The 15050-nt window shown below is 39.2% G+C and overlaps 1 protein-coding gene across 1 annotated transcript in view; it reads left to right on the top strand.

Moving 5' to 3' along the window:
• Window positions 1–15050, top strand: part of SLC49A4 (solute carrier family 49 member 4) — a 66275-nt gene that overhangs the window by 40719 nt on the left and 10506 nt on the right. The window contains exons 5-7 of the mRNA XM_063161770.1: window positions 4230–4338; window positions 4963–5030; window positions 9901–10028. Coding sequence (XP_063017840.1) covers window positions 4230–4338; window positions 4963–5030; window positions 9901–10028 — 305 coding nt within the window. The remainder of the gene's footprint in view (window positions 1–4229; window positions 4339–4962; window positions 5031–9900; window positions 10029–15050) is intronic.

Here is a 15050-nt window from a genome sequence, read left to right as displayed (position 1 = left end):
AGAAGAGCTGCTCCCCTGGTACAGAGTATGACTGACTTCACTGGGAAGCTTCTGACTCTTGCTGTAATTGTTTGTTGAGTGATGTAGGAGCTGAATCTGCATATAAAGGGTTGCTTGAAGCTCAATAATTGTGCAGCTTTAGACATTTAGTTACTGCAGGCCTATTGTGGGCCTTTCAATAATTGTATTTAGAGCCAGTGAAAACAACTCATCCCTTGTCACTGGGTTTTGTTCTGTTTTTGGAGGCTTTTTTTTTTTTTTGTTTGGGGGAGTAAATAGTTGGCAGGATGCTTAATCCTGTGTGTTCATCCTGGAGCAGGCTGGCACTCAGGAGGTGTGAGTACAGCTGGGTGGTTAGTCTGCTAAGTGACCTATTCAGGGTATTAAAAAATAGCAGTTCTCTTAAGGACACTTATCACACACAATAGTGCTGTTCTGCACCCAGGCTGATGTGCTGTTAGACCCTGCCTGAGGGCTGTGTTGTAAAAATGTTGCTGTTGAACAGAAATCCAAACAGCAACTGGCTTTGCAGGTGAAATATAAAATTTTAGTTGACAGTGCTCCATTTGGGAGTTTTATAACCATTAGATTTTGTGTTTAAAGTGTTGTAAACAGTGGACCTGAGATACTGGTAAGGTCAGGATGTAAACGGCAAAGCTGGCTTACTGTTAACAATAACCAGTGAAACTTCAGAAAACAAACTTGGCTTTTCAGTGATGACTATAGTTTACAGTGTCTCCAAGAACAAAGAGGGCTTTTTTAAAATGTGGACAGGTAGATAATTATATCTCTCTTCCCTCGGGTCTTGCATTCTTCCATGCTACCCTTTATCAAAGGCACTTCTTCATTCCTCTGCACATGAAACAATCAACAGTTCATCATTAAGCCCACTTATCTTGGGGAGCTGTTCAGTAACAATCTGTCATGCAAGGGAGTTTTATAAAAGAAAATAGTATCTGCCATGCTTCAGGAGGAATCCATCATCTGGTTCGTTAGGCTTCTACACTCTGTTGCCTGCCTAATCTAGGCTTCATCTTGGCTTAGAGAGCCTTTCTTTAAAAGAGACTTGGTGGTGTAGATTGAAGGTAACCAGCAGATGAGTACCAGGAAATCATGATTTCCTTTTATTGTAGAATTACCCTTTGGTGTGAGAACTGTGTGTAAGGCATTCAGGATGTGTGCGAGCTGGTGGGCTGACCCAGCAATGCACCAGATACAAGCATGAGAATTGAGATGTTCATCATTTCTCTGTCTTCTCCACCAAGCTACAGTTTTATTACTTCAAAATAAAGCAACATTGAAGTCACTGACCTTTTCTCCTTGGACGCCAAGGGGATCTATAACATCCTTGCAACTCCCACACTCTCTCATGCCTTCAGGTCCTTTGGCAGTCTTCTACGTGAGCTGCTTCTTGCAGAGTTATTACACCATCAGCAGAGGTCAGCCATCCCCTGTGGGCCCTTTTTGGGGGACTTTCTTAGGAACTTGAGTCTTCCTTCTGATTTGGAGGGTTCCTCCTTCTGACAGATTGTTACAATTAGTTGATGTCTCATTATCTCCTGATACCAACTCTCTCAGTCTGCAGTGGGAGACAACAGATTGGTCATGGTTTGGGAGCTAAGCCCAAATCTTTTAACAGTCTATCACACACTGTGACAAGTGTAAGTTTGAATTTCCATTAGAAAATGTGCGGTGCCCTATCTCAGTTTCTTGGGTGAAGCAAATATGACTTGTTTTTATTTCCCCAGTTCAGGATATTCCACAAACTTCAGTGGAAAAAAATTCTAATACAAGTAAATGGTTGATAAGTCTTAAAACCTGCAATGTGTTGTGATTTTTGATTTGAAGTAATAAGATACTTTTAGCCAGTTACATGGCTTTTATATTTTCTAGGGACTATGTAAGCAATTTTGAAATTTTGTATCAGGGATTTTATGCATCATTATTGCTTTAATGACACTTTCATCAACAACACCATCCAGTAATGGAAGCTGCTCAGAATGTGCCTGATGTTAATAGGCACTGTCAAAGTTACTCTGAAAAAGATGACTGACTTTGATGGGGCTCCCCTCTGAACCAGCTGTCTTACGGATTCTGGTGGCGTTCGGTTTCTGAAAAAAACAGAATAAAAAATCAATTCATATCCCAGCAGAATGGTTTAACAGGGAGGCTAATTCTGATATCCTGTCATTGCTGATAGGATGGAAAACAGTGTGGGTTCAACAGCTGATGGTGTGACAGACAGCACATTTTTCTACTTTCAGTGGAGCAATTGCAAAATTGCCAAAGCTGTGCACAAGTGACTGGAGCCATGAGAAGTGGAGCTGCTACTGAAGATGTGTGTTTGGAATGACTTTAGGCAGCACAGAGGTATTGCTGGGCAAGGGGGCAGAATGACACCTGGTGATCAGTATCTCTGTCACTGCCAGGCTCCCTTTCTCCTGGTCACCTTCCTTGTTGTGGAGACCAGGCAGGGGAGCAGGCTCTGTCCCTGGAGATTGTCATCATACAGAGCTGTTACTGTAGGATTGGTACTCGGGGTTGGATGTGGCACAGAGCAGCTATCCCACATCACAGGCTGTCTGGTTGCTTGAGTGACAGAAAACAAATACACCACAGAAAACACTGCTCAAGTAAAGGACAAAATTCTCCCTCAAAAGTAGCTCATTAATGAAGTTGAGGTCCAGCTAGCCAAAGATTTTTAATATTCAGCCAAGTGTTATTTCAGAATACTGCATTCAGACTTGTTTCCTCTTAGCAATCCACAATATGGCTCTATAAGGTCCATGCAAAATTCCCTTTTATTTTATTTGACAAATGTTGAAATGGCTTTCACATGGATAGTATTAAATAGCATCAAATACCAAGGTGATACAAGATAGACTAGGATAAGAGTATGGCATTCTTAAAAAAGGAGGAAAGTTGTTAGGAAGACAGTAGCATTCAGAGAAATATAACTAATGTATAGAAGAGCTGAAAGTTTGAGTGTTGTTTTTCTTTGCATTGAAAGATAAATCTGACACAAATGGCATTGAAAGCAGAGGATATGTTCATGGGATGGGAATGTGTTGTTCAAGAAGAGGATGTGTGAAAAAGAACAGTGCAAAAAGCACTGGCTGCTTGTGTTGTGTGTGGAGCATCTAGGGGAGTAAAACAGCGTAAGCTGCAGACTTACAAATGTTTTGGAGTGTAATTGAATCTCTCCCTCCCTCTTGGCTTTTGTAACTGTGTGCTATCAAATTGCCACTGCTTGCCAAGGAACTGGTACTGATCAGGATCAATTTTATGTAAATTGTTTTGACCAGAGGGAGCCATGTTTCAGGTTACACAGATACCCCATGGGATAACTGACCTTGGAATCACCGTAAAATCTCTTCAGTTTAAAATATCACTGTTTCAGATTCCAAAGTATATTTTCTTTCCCATTTGAGACATTTTTGAGGAAAACTTGGATTTCTCTTAGCAAGGACTTCACATTTGCTTTCAGTTATGGTGAATGGGGGAAATTGTTGATTAAATTCCTGTTTAGCTCTATACATTGAAGATGATGATACAGCTTTGACTGTTTCACCTTCACTGAATACTAAAGGTTGAATAATTGGGGGGGGGGGAGCAAATATGTTGACTATTTAGAGTAGAGTATTATAGCTGTCTCTTGTTTTTGCCAGTTCAAATTGTCAAAATTTTCCACTCTTCCACTCTCTTTCCACTCTTGCAACTGTATCTGCCTCATTTCCAGAGCTTTCCTTGCGTTTCACCAAAATAAAGAGAATTAAAACAGGCTTGGGATTTTTTTGATCTTTTAAGTGCAGTTCAAGAGGGATGAATCTCTGATTTTATTTTTGAAATAAGCTTTTAATCTTTTAAATTAGTGCTTATTATTCCTAACATACATTTAGGCTAAGTAGGTTGCCCATGTCAATGCATGGAAGAATTGCTTGCAGAAATGAGAAACATATGAGCCCAGCATGTTACAAAAATCTTTGAACAGTGTGGAGAGACTGGCTTTTTCTATTATCAGTGCTAAGGTGGTAACATATCAGCCACTAGGAATTCAGCGGCATGGCTGGATTCCTTTCTTGTTTTCCCTGGCTCACTCCTGCTTCAGACCTTTTCTGATTTTTTTGATGGGCAGAATATAGATTCTAGGCTGTGATTTACTCTCCTGGCTAATCTTGGTGCAATTTGTAATATAAGCTGAGGCTAATGGCCACGTTTTATCTTCCCAGCAATTTCCGATTCTTGATGATTGCTTTGGCCTATGCCATACCACTGGGTGTTTTCTCTGGCTGGTCTGGTGTTCTGGATTTGATATTAACACCCATTCATGTAAGCCAGGTAAGTATCTCCTGACTGATAATCAGCAGCTGTTTTGTAAGTGGCATGTTTTTATTTTGCACTAGCATGCAGTTTTATCAGATTTTTATGTTTAACATGCTGTTAATACGTATGGACTGCTTTACTCCCTGAAATTTTAAACAAAATGAACTGTACCTTTGGCATCCCAAAGTGTCAAAACTCTCCCTGCTGACTCTCCATCAGTGGTGAGTGTTTTCAGAACTGTACATGCCTTTTAACAAAAAGGAAGAAGTAGGTAAAAAATGGGAGTATTGTTGGCTGCTGCGTCTCTAGTGAAAGAAAATAATCTATGCATGGTAGAAAAGATGAAGTGGGGAGAAGATGATTTCTAAGCTTTTGATAGAGTATTATAAAAAAACAGAGGACATTAGTCAGATTCCATAAAGAGAGGTCACATTTAGGGCATAGACTACTTAGTCTTACTTTCTTGTGGTGAATTTATTTCCTTTCCCAGAAAAAGCCTTGCACTTCAGAATATTGTAGAGAGCTCTTGTTAGCAGTTTGGAGCTCCTGCCCAACACTTGTTTTGAAAGTAACACCATCTTATTTTCTGAGCTTTAACACATTTCTCTATGTTCTGTTTTGTTTTTTTTTCCCTGTCAGGTGGATGCAGGCTGGATTGGATTTTGGTCTATAGTTGGAGGTTGTGTTGTTGGCATAGCAATGGCAAGGTAAGAATAATTACAGGTCCTTCTCCATTTCTTCAACTGTGATTGTCATTTAGTTTATCCTCTTAAGAACAGAACTTGTTTTCTCTCTCATCTTTCAGAAACTTGAAATGGAAAATTCCTTTTGGGGTTATAATGTGTTTCTAGTAAAGCAATAATTCATACCATCTTAGTGGTTGCTGGGGATTGAGAACTCCACATGCATATACCTGAATTTGAAAGTCAGATTCTTGTTCCTGACAATGGCTTCCTGTATGCTGCTTTTAAAGACAGCTCTGGTGAATTCAGCTGCATGGTATGAGGGGGAAGAACCTCATTGCAGCACATTTGGAAAGCATTGAAGAAATTTTCTGTCTCCTTCCATTAACACTTTTGGGCATATTGTTTCCCAAAGGGATATAGGGAATGTAGCACAGGCAGCCTACCCACAATAACATTTTGTTCCCTCACAGAGAAATTATTCTGGGCCCATTTTGGGCAGGTTGCTGGATTCCTGCATAGCCTAACTATTTTCTGCTGTATCCTATGGGCTACAGTATGGGTGTGTTTGCTTTTTGTAAATCCAGACACAGCTGTCTCTGACCATCATGAAAGCTGATGATACAGGGAGTGGAACAGCAAGAATAGGATTGCCCTTCCAAAAGGCTGATGTTTCTCATTCATTGAGGTCCACTTTAGGAAGAGGGATGGTGGGAGGGAGAAAAAGTCTTTTAGGAGGTCCCTGAGCAGTGAGTTTATTATGTGATTAAAACCAATCACATGTTCCCCTCTTGCTTTGGGATATCTGAGCGTTGTCCTGGCTTCTCTGTGTCCACTCTTTAGATTCCATGTGCAGATATCTGCAATTGTTGCATCATCATGGTGCTGTGGATGGAGAGAGTGATCTTTTTAAGACTCTCTTATTTTCTTTTTGAAACTCTCTTGTTTTCACTTGCTGTGCTTCATCAGAGTACACAATGCATAAAGAAATGTGAGGTTTCACATCCTGACGTTTTGCAGGCTGCCTAGCAACTGCAACAGGGAGAGGGAAAAACTCCTGACCTAGGGAAAAGAAACAAGTGCTTCTCTCCCATCCACTCCAGATGCAGGCCAAAGGACTTCATCTAGCCAAACAAAGTTCATGCCCTGATTTCCTCTAAAAAGAGTTGCTTTTGATTAGCCAGGCTCAGATACAATGTTCTCTCTGTAAGAGAGTAGATGTTTAAAATCAACTGCTGCAAATGACACAGATGCCATAGGTTGCATGTTGAAGCAGGTAGACTGCCATTTTTCATCATGAGTTAATCTCTAGTATACTTGCAGCATTTCAATAGTAGGGCTTTGAAGCTCACTTAACTTTACTGAGAGAGAATCTGCAAACTCTATGTCAACATGCAAATCTCAGTCTTTATGGTAGATTAATTTATTTAATATGCTGTCTGAGTTTACTTTCAGGAAATGCAGGCAGTCCCTTTAACTGCTTCAAAATTGATTTCAAACCTTGTTGAATACCTGTATTTTGTAGCATTTAGTAAATTTAAGAAATACCAATAGTCTGTCTCCAAATATGTCTTTCTAACTTGGGCGATGCACAGTTCAGATGGGAGGGTTTGCATACAGAAAGGGAGGGAGGAGGTGATTTGTCACTTCTGATGGATGACTCTCCCTCCTAGGCCTATTCAGCATTTATCTGTGTAGAGTTGAATCAATGACGAGTCTGACTGTAATCTGCTGAAAGTTGTAATTAGGAAAATTAAGTAATGATTCTTGTCAAAGCTGACAAGTTGATATATTTCAGTGTCAGAACTGTGATTTGCCAAGCAAGCAGCTCTCTCCCTTAACCACCTCTCAAGAAGCTGTTAGTTTTGGGGTGGATTTTTTTTCATTTTTTTTTCTTCTGCTGATTTGTTAAAGCAAAATTGGTGCATCTTAGGAATTTGCTCCTTCCATTTTTGTCAATGCAGATTCTGTAATTTAGAATTTTTAACAACCTGAGCCTTGCCCTTGAGCATTAGGTCCTGTACATCACAGTAGGTGTTAAATCATCTGTATTTAAAGTAATGCCCAGTTTGGAAATTTGTTTATCTATCTCGTTTTCAAAATGCTTCAAGTTTGTCTCAGCATTATACATAAATCCTTCTACTCTCCACCCACTGCTGTCCTGATAGCCATGAACTTACATGTTTAGCTAATGTGTTCGATGCATTTTTATCATTGAAAAGCCTGGCCTATTTTGGGCAGCTGGTAGGTGCTGTACCCTTTGCTGGCAGCTTTCAAATGCTACTAGTTTGAAGAAAAGCAGTGTCAAAGAGCATCATTCCTATAATTGCATGGAAACATAAATCTTTTCTCAGATTTTTAAATTTTTTTTTCCCCCCACATTTGCCAAGGATCATAGATATTTCTGAGGTTTTGTCCTCTGCAGCTCAGTTTCAGTTCCTGCTTCTAACCTGCAGTGTAGTCAAAATGCTGAAACTTTATGGCATGGCGATAATTTCCTTAGCAACAGACAGTGTTGTCAGCAGTGCAGGTTTGTGATTTTAACTGTAGGATACAACCTAGGGCTGGATCTGCTGGGAGGCTGGAGACTGTTAGCAGCAGTAGCCTCAGGGGTGTGTGTCTGGCAGAGTATACACCTTCTGTCCTGTTGTGCCTACTTTTTTAGCATTGCAGGAAACCCCTTACATGCTAGATGATGTAGAAGGATTTATACAGAACAAAGGTTTGAAATCAGGTACAGAGTCTGAAGATAAAAGTAATTTCTCATATTTTTTTATTGAAGCAAGTATTATGAAAAGTAGACTAGATTTACAGTCTTCTTTATTCTCCTGTAACCAGACAAGAAACAGAAGTCCTTCAATTACCAAGTTCAGGTTAGGTTATTATGTCATTTTTTTTCTATTATTTCTGTTGCTGGCTGAATCCAATAGCTAAATAAACCTTTACTTTGGGGTACATTTGACCCTTTTGTAGTTCTATGATACCTGAGAGCTCTTTGGACCATGCTGCTACCCAAACTGGCATCCTTGTGTCAGGAAGAGTGGCACCTGCTTGGTAAAGGAGGTGTTTTCTCCACTTAGCTGTCATGAATGGTTTAGATGCATATCAGCCTCCCATCCCCACATATCCTTGGTGGTGGGATAGAGACCAAGGATCCTTTAGAGATCACCCCAGACCTGTAGTCTGTGAGTGTCTCTCCCAGAAGGCTGATATTTCTCACCTTGTTTCATTGGACAGGACCTACATCACTGCCCTTGCCTGTAAGGACAGTGATATTGTCTGCCAGCCAGCAAAGTGGGAGTCTCTGTGGAATAAGCTGGAAGTTTACACTTTGAGATGCTTCTGCAAAGCTTTTAAAATTGCTGATTTTGACCCTAGTGATCCCAAAGAATAATTAAAGAAACTCACTGGCAAACCAGTGAGGTGATCCTGACTCCTCAATTGGATTGTCAGAAAAAAATTCCACCAGTAGCGGCTGACCTCTGGCTATTGGAGATGAATGCATAAGCCACTTGAACACTGCAGTCATAAACTTCTCAGATTATATGTAGCATTGATCTCCCACTGCTGCTTATTGAATTACTCACTGCTAAATTCAATGTGGAATTCAGGCATGGGGAGAATAAAAATACAAGGAAAGAAGTTGGTTTGGGGGAGCAGAGTGTGTTTGAGTGCATTACTCCTACGTCTCTTACGCTATATTTGGAAGTTCTCAACATTTTGGCAGCATTTCCTGTTTTATCAAGTAAGCTATAACGTATCTGCTTATAGAGTGATCTTTGTCAGGGTAGATAAGGCAGTCAGCTGGTAGACAGACAAATTTCATCATGGACCAATCTAGGTGGATTATGATGCTATTAACCTAATCAAGGTAGGAACCTGTCAAGGGGGCATAAGATTTGCTTTAGAAATACATACCTAACCTGCCCATCCCAAAAGCACACCTAAGCAGGAGATTATAGAAAATTACTCATGAAGAAATAACATTGCCTTTTCTAATATATCTTTTCCAGTAGTTAGGTTAACATCCCCTTTGAAAAGAGCAGTTGCACTGATAATTATGCCACACGAGCGCTGCTCATTCTGTCTCCTTGAAAGAAAAAGGAAAAGATGAAAAAAGCAATTGTACCATCAGGTGGTGTAAATATCATAATTCCCTCTGTATAAGAGCCAGACTGCCCAAGGATTTGTGGGGCTATCCTCCCCCAGTCTGTCAGCAGGGTCTCTGTAGAAGAGGAGCAGCACTGAGCTTGTGGTTTCTGGAACTTTTCAACCCAAACCAGCCACTGGCAGAGTGATCCCCTGTGTAAGGAGCTCCTTCCTTGCCTAAGCCACCACAAACTTCATCACCAATGCATCCAAGGGTTCAGAAGCTGTTCCTTGTCATCTTCAAATAGGAACTCTTTGGACTTTTTTGGAGATTTTCCATTTCCCACAGGAATGAATCTTGACACTTAACTATGTCTTGAATGAAAGGCGGCAGCCTCCTCATATGCTAATGGAGCTCTGTGTCTGCCAAGGGAGACTAGCAAATGCTGACAAAACAGTGATGGAAGTAGGGGGGAGATATTGTGTCCAACAAATGCAGAAGGAAAAAATAACTCTCCTCCAGTGTTTTCATGTGATGCCTTGAGAATTGCTTGAGAATTGTTCTGGTTTGATTGTTACTTTGTGACAGCTAAAAAATCCATGGCTCTTCAGCTTGACAGCTAGAAATATCACCATTCTATAAAAATACCTTTTTTCTATTTCTGAAAATGAGAAATTACTTTTAAATTGTTTTTATAGTCTCCAAAATGTTTAATGAGGATATACTGAATTAATTGTCAAGCATCACATTTAAATAATATGAAAATCGGTGTTTGTACTGCTCTGATGTGTGTTTTTATTTTAGATTTGCAGATTTTATCAGGGGCATGCTGAAGTTCATACTGCTGCTGCTTTTATCTGGAGCAACATTAGCATCAACCTGGTTCACTCTCACCTGTCTAACTTCTGTCACTCATCTGCCTTTGACCACAGGTATTGACAATTATTTGAATTCCTGTTCTTTATAATTCATATTGCAGGCAAATATTTGCAGTCTTCAATATCTTATAACCTGGTTTGGTATCTTTAGTAATACAGTAGTTTTACTGAGACAAAAAAAAAATGTTTAGAAAGTCTGTTGAAACCTGAAATGCCTTCACTGCTTTGAATAATTCAATAAAAAGATTAAAAACTTGAAAAATTCAATAACAGGAGCCCTGAATGCACATTTAAATTTGATTTGGGGACTAAGTCTTTTTCTGCTTTTGGGTCCTTTGGAATAACCGAAGTGAGAAATAAATCAAGAAAAATCAGATGAATGAGAGTAGTGTTGCATATAAGAAACAGTGACATGTCTGGGAATTTAGGGGTTTGATACTTGCATTAGTTATTAGAAACACTTGGTGCATTTCAAACCAAGGTGACCCATAGTGTTTTCAGTCATCTAAATCTGTCCCTGCACAGTGCTGTCCTCTTTTCTTGCACCTGCCTGCAGGTTCAGGGAGCTCTTCCAGCGCAAAATTAACTCAGCCTGTGCCTCAAAAAGACAGAGAAAAAAGCAGTTGGCAGGAGTGGGGGAAAAGCTCAGAGGTCCAGTTGGGCTGCCAGCAAGCTGCACCCTTAGGTGAAAGCTAGCACTGCTTAGTTCTTAAAAATCTGTCCTTCACCTTATTATCTGTGATTCCAAGACCTTCAACAGAGTAGCAAGTTGCAATAAAACCTAAGCCATCAAAGTTCGAAAATGTATTTATTTAGTGAAGAATTCTATAAATCCATTTTAAATGAAAGGCCATCTCTGTTACAAGCAATTTATGCATTCTAGGAGAAATGAAAACTTTTTTGGCCTATTTTTAATAAAAGAATTTGGTGGGGAGAGTAGTATATAGAGTAGTGTTTTACTCAAATTAAGTTTGAGTTTCAGTAAGTGTCCTTGGTGCACTGCAAATGTCACAACTATAAACTAAAGTGGGTACAGCAAATTGAAATACATGATCAATTCAGGAGCAACACCATCTGGATGGATAGGTCAAATTTGTGCTTTATCTTGAAATTTCAATGCTTTCAAAAATTCTGCTTAAATAAAACATAATTTAATCAATAAATAAATCAAATTTCATGATGGCTGTTGTCATACTAAATGACTACACATTTCCATCAAATCTAAAATAAAAGCAATAAAAGCTTTTTTCTCATGCTTGCCTGCTTCATCACTACAAGCCTGCAGTAATGTAAATTTTTACAGTAACTCTATACTCTGAATTGATGCAACAAACCAAACACATAAATGACCCTTCAAGTCTATGCATAAGAATGAAGCAGAAACGTTTCAAGAGGGGAAAGTCATTACGTACGTACTCACCAGTGTTCCAAAACAAAACTGATGGAGCTCTCTCTGATTTTATTTTATTGGGTTTTTTTGTAAAGAATTCAGCATGCAACATAGGTTCTATAAGAATTCTTATTTTTTATAGGTGTAGTTGCATTGTGCTGGTTTTTTTTGGAAAGGTCATATACTGTCAGGACATAAAAGTAGATAGGGTATTTGAGGTTTGATATATAGTGTCCTAAACTAGCATCCCTTGATTCAAATACAGGGATTGGGTTGTACTTTTCATGCAATTACCATTTCTCTTAAAATGGATGATTCCTTAGATTAAGTTGTAATTATAGATCAGATTTTTCTGTCAGTGCTTTTCTTGCATATGCCACTGTAAATACTGAACCCTTTTCTTTAAAACACCAGCTTGTTTTGAATGGAAGTGCCAGGAATGTGGTGCATTCCTCAAAAAAAATAAAATAAAGGCAGTCTGAAGCATCAGAGTCTAATGTGCAGCCAGAAAATAAGATCTCTTTTTTTTTCTGTTTAAATTTCGTAGATATGCAGTGGGGGAAGGTTCTTATCAGGCTTTTCTCATTAAAGTTCTTAAAAAATAGATGTAATGTGCCTGTTCAATTTAGTTCCTTGTACACAGAAAAGCAGTGCTATATCTTTATGAAATATGCTGTTATGGATGAAAACACACAAGCTATTTAAGCTAATTTATAGGACTTCATGCTAGATTATTCCTCAGTGTAATGATGCAACATGATGATGACCTCTGCATTCACAGTAATTGGGAGAAACGGTACATTTGAATTGATTTGGATGAACTTCTTTTTATTCTTCTCCTTTTAATTAAAAGTTTGAGATGTAGAGTGTGTTGGAGTACAAATCTAAGAGGTCAGATGCAGGCTGTGGGCTGGCACTGTGGGCTGGCAGCTTTTGGAAGTGATCAGTGGTAGCTGGTACAGGTGGAAGTCACTCTGCATATCAGTGGGCAAGTGTTGACAGTGGACTGCCAAGTAGTTATTTGCTGTGTGGTTTTTGTAGAGCTTGAAGATGTGCAAAACAAAAGCAGACATCATCGTGGGGTTTTTCCCTCATTCATATTTTTAAAAAATTTTGGTTGATTTTCTTTTTCATCTACAATTCTCTTTTTTTCTCTTTCCTTTGCTTTTTTTATTTTTTTCCAGAAAAGGTCCATAAAATACTTTTTATTCCAGAGCCACTTTGCAGGCATCACTGGACACCTGCTATAAAGCAGGGGTTGTGTTATTCAAGGCAGGTTTTGATGTTGTCAGAAGGTTCTTAGGCTCCTCCACTTCCTCCTGTCCTGTGGCAAAGAGCACAAGTGTTGGGCTTGGCAGTGCTGCAGAGCCAGTGATTGATCTCAGTCCACACTTTCAGCCTTATTCAAATGCTGAGGCAGAGCAAGCAGGGTTCAAAACTGACATGGAAATCTGTGGGGGTGTACATTTGATCTTCCAAAGAGGTTTTCCCTTCCAACCATGTAGCTCCCATTTTGGGAGGGACTTCCCCCTCCTCTCTTGGCCTGCCTCCAGTGTTGTTCTCGTGAACAAGTCAGGCTTTGCCATCTTCAGCAATACCTGGGAACTGCTGAAATATCCACGTGATCTGAAGGATTGCTGGTTCAGTTAAAAGGCAGCTCTCCCACAGGACAGGATGGTCATTTTGGGGAGGAGACAGGACACCTTTGGGAGCCTTTGTACTGGCCCAGGTGTTGAGGCAGCTTCACCACAGAGATGAGGTCTGGTTAGATGGCATCACCATTGGCTGCTGTATCTCACCTAACAGCTGCTTGATTCATGAATTAAGTTTGCCTCTATAGGCAGACCCTGACAGTGGTTTCCCCAGGTCCAAGCCCAGTCTTTTCCTTTAGCATGTGAATACTGGGGACATAAGCTCATCTCCCTTTTCTGAAAACCCTCTGCTTGTCTCCCACCTGGGCTCAGAGTAGGCAGTAGGTGGATGTGTTTTTATGGAAGCATAAAAAAGATGAGAGAGTTTGGCCAATTAGTCACCCTAAAATAAAAGGAAAAAAATCTCAAAATATTTGTTTGTAAAATGCAAACAAACCAAAGTCCTCTTTTAATTGGTGTTCTTTGTGGCAGTTTTAGTAATGTCTGTTTTAAATACTGGGGGAGGGAAGGTATTTGAAAAAATGGTCACAGCAAAATATATTTTCCTCACCTTGTTTGTATAATATCCTTCTAATTCCTTTTAAATAGGCATAACGTCATTTAAAGACATTTCCTACAAAATCTAATTACTTAGAATGGAGACCTTTAATGCAGTTATTAAAAATCAATGACTGCATTTGTGGTTTTAAATTATACTGTTTAGGATTGTTTGTGTTGAGTAATGCCTGCATTGCTTCATATTTGCATAATACACTCCATTTTTTCCTCCTCCCATGGAGGAAGACAAGTTTTGTGTCATTTGCTGACTTCTTAATGTAACTCCAAAGGACTTTATAAAAAATGTAGTCATAGTTGTATATATGAACCATAACAGCCAGTGTGGGGAAAAAAGAAAGTGAGGCAATAATGATACAGTGCCAGCTACTATATCATCCGTCTAAAACACCTCTCATCAGCTAATCACAACTCTCCAAGAACCTTGATTCTGGAATTGGTTTATATTTTAAGCAAGCCTGAATTTTATTTTAAGAAATTTTAATTTTAATGTGTATTATTTGCATTTCAGTTTCAAAGACAATTTTATGTACACATAGAGCATTAAAATAGTTTTCTCCATTGAATTCTCAGTGCAGCTGCTGATCTATTTCTCTTTGCCAAGTTCATTGTTAGTTTGCTTTGTACTGAACTTCATTATGTGAATTTATGTACAATGGGATACTTCGACCCAAAATAATCGTGTAAGGCATTGTATCGCCAGTTTCAGTATCTTGCCACTTTGTATTGCTGGTAGGATCTCTGGATACAAATACCAGCATTTTCCAAAAATTGATATGCAACACTAGTTGCTTGCAGCTCAGATTGAATATTTTCAGTGTAGCATATCAAGAATATTCTAATATTTATGAGCACATTCAGCAGAAGTTTGCTTTACAAAATCTTTTCTAGTGCTGCATGGCAGACACTGAATACAGTGGCAACTCCATAAGCTGATGACTGTGTTTAGGTTAAGCAGCCCACACTTTTATTTTCAGGTTCAACAGATTGAACATTGTAAACACATCTGTCTCTCTGTCCTCATCTACAGAGCACAGAAGAAGAAAGGTGTTAATAATATAATACTGATAGGTTTATTATTTCAGTTTAATTTCTTTACTATAAACAAGATGTGCTTGGTAAGTGTAAGGCAGGGGAGCCCAGAGGATAAAAGAGTGGCCTGAAAACATAAACCTGCTTAGAGCTTTGGGCAAATGTGCTTTTCTCACTCATAAGATGGGAATAATGACCCTTGTTTTGCTGACAGCTTCTTTAACTTCACAAATCGAAGAGTGCTTAAAGAAGAACTAATTTAGGGGGTTATTTTCTTTTAAGAAACAGTGTTTGGTAGTATACAGTGCGTGAAATTTGGGAGGAACATTTCAGAGATGAGTATCTCTGAATCTGGGCACTTTAAATATCCATCAATTGCAAACCTCAAATACTGTGTAATTTCCAGCCCTCTCCTCTTTCATTTCTTGAGGCTTACTCAGTAATTTT

This window comes from Melospiza melodia, chromosome 8 (genome assembly GCF_035770615.1).
Source record: "Melospiza melodia melodia isolate bMelMel2 chromosome 8, bMelMel2.pri, whole genome shotgun sequence".
NCBI lineage: Eukaryota > Metazoa > Chordata > Aves > Passeriformes > Passerellidae > Melospiza > Melospiza melodia.
The sequence above is the reverse complement of the archived record's forward strand: the minus strand, read 5'-3'. Positions and strand labels throughout refer to the sequence as shown.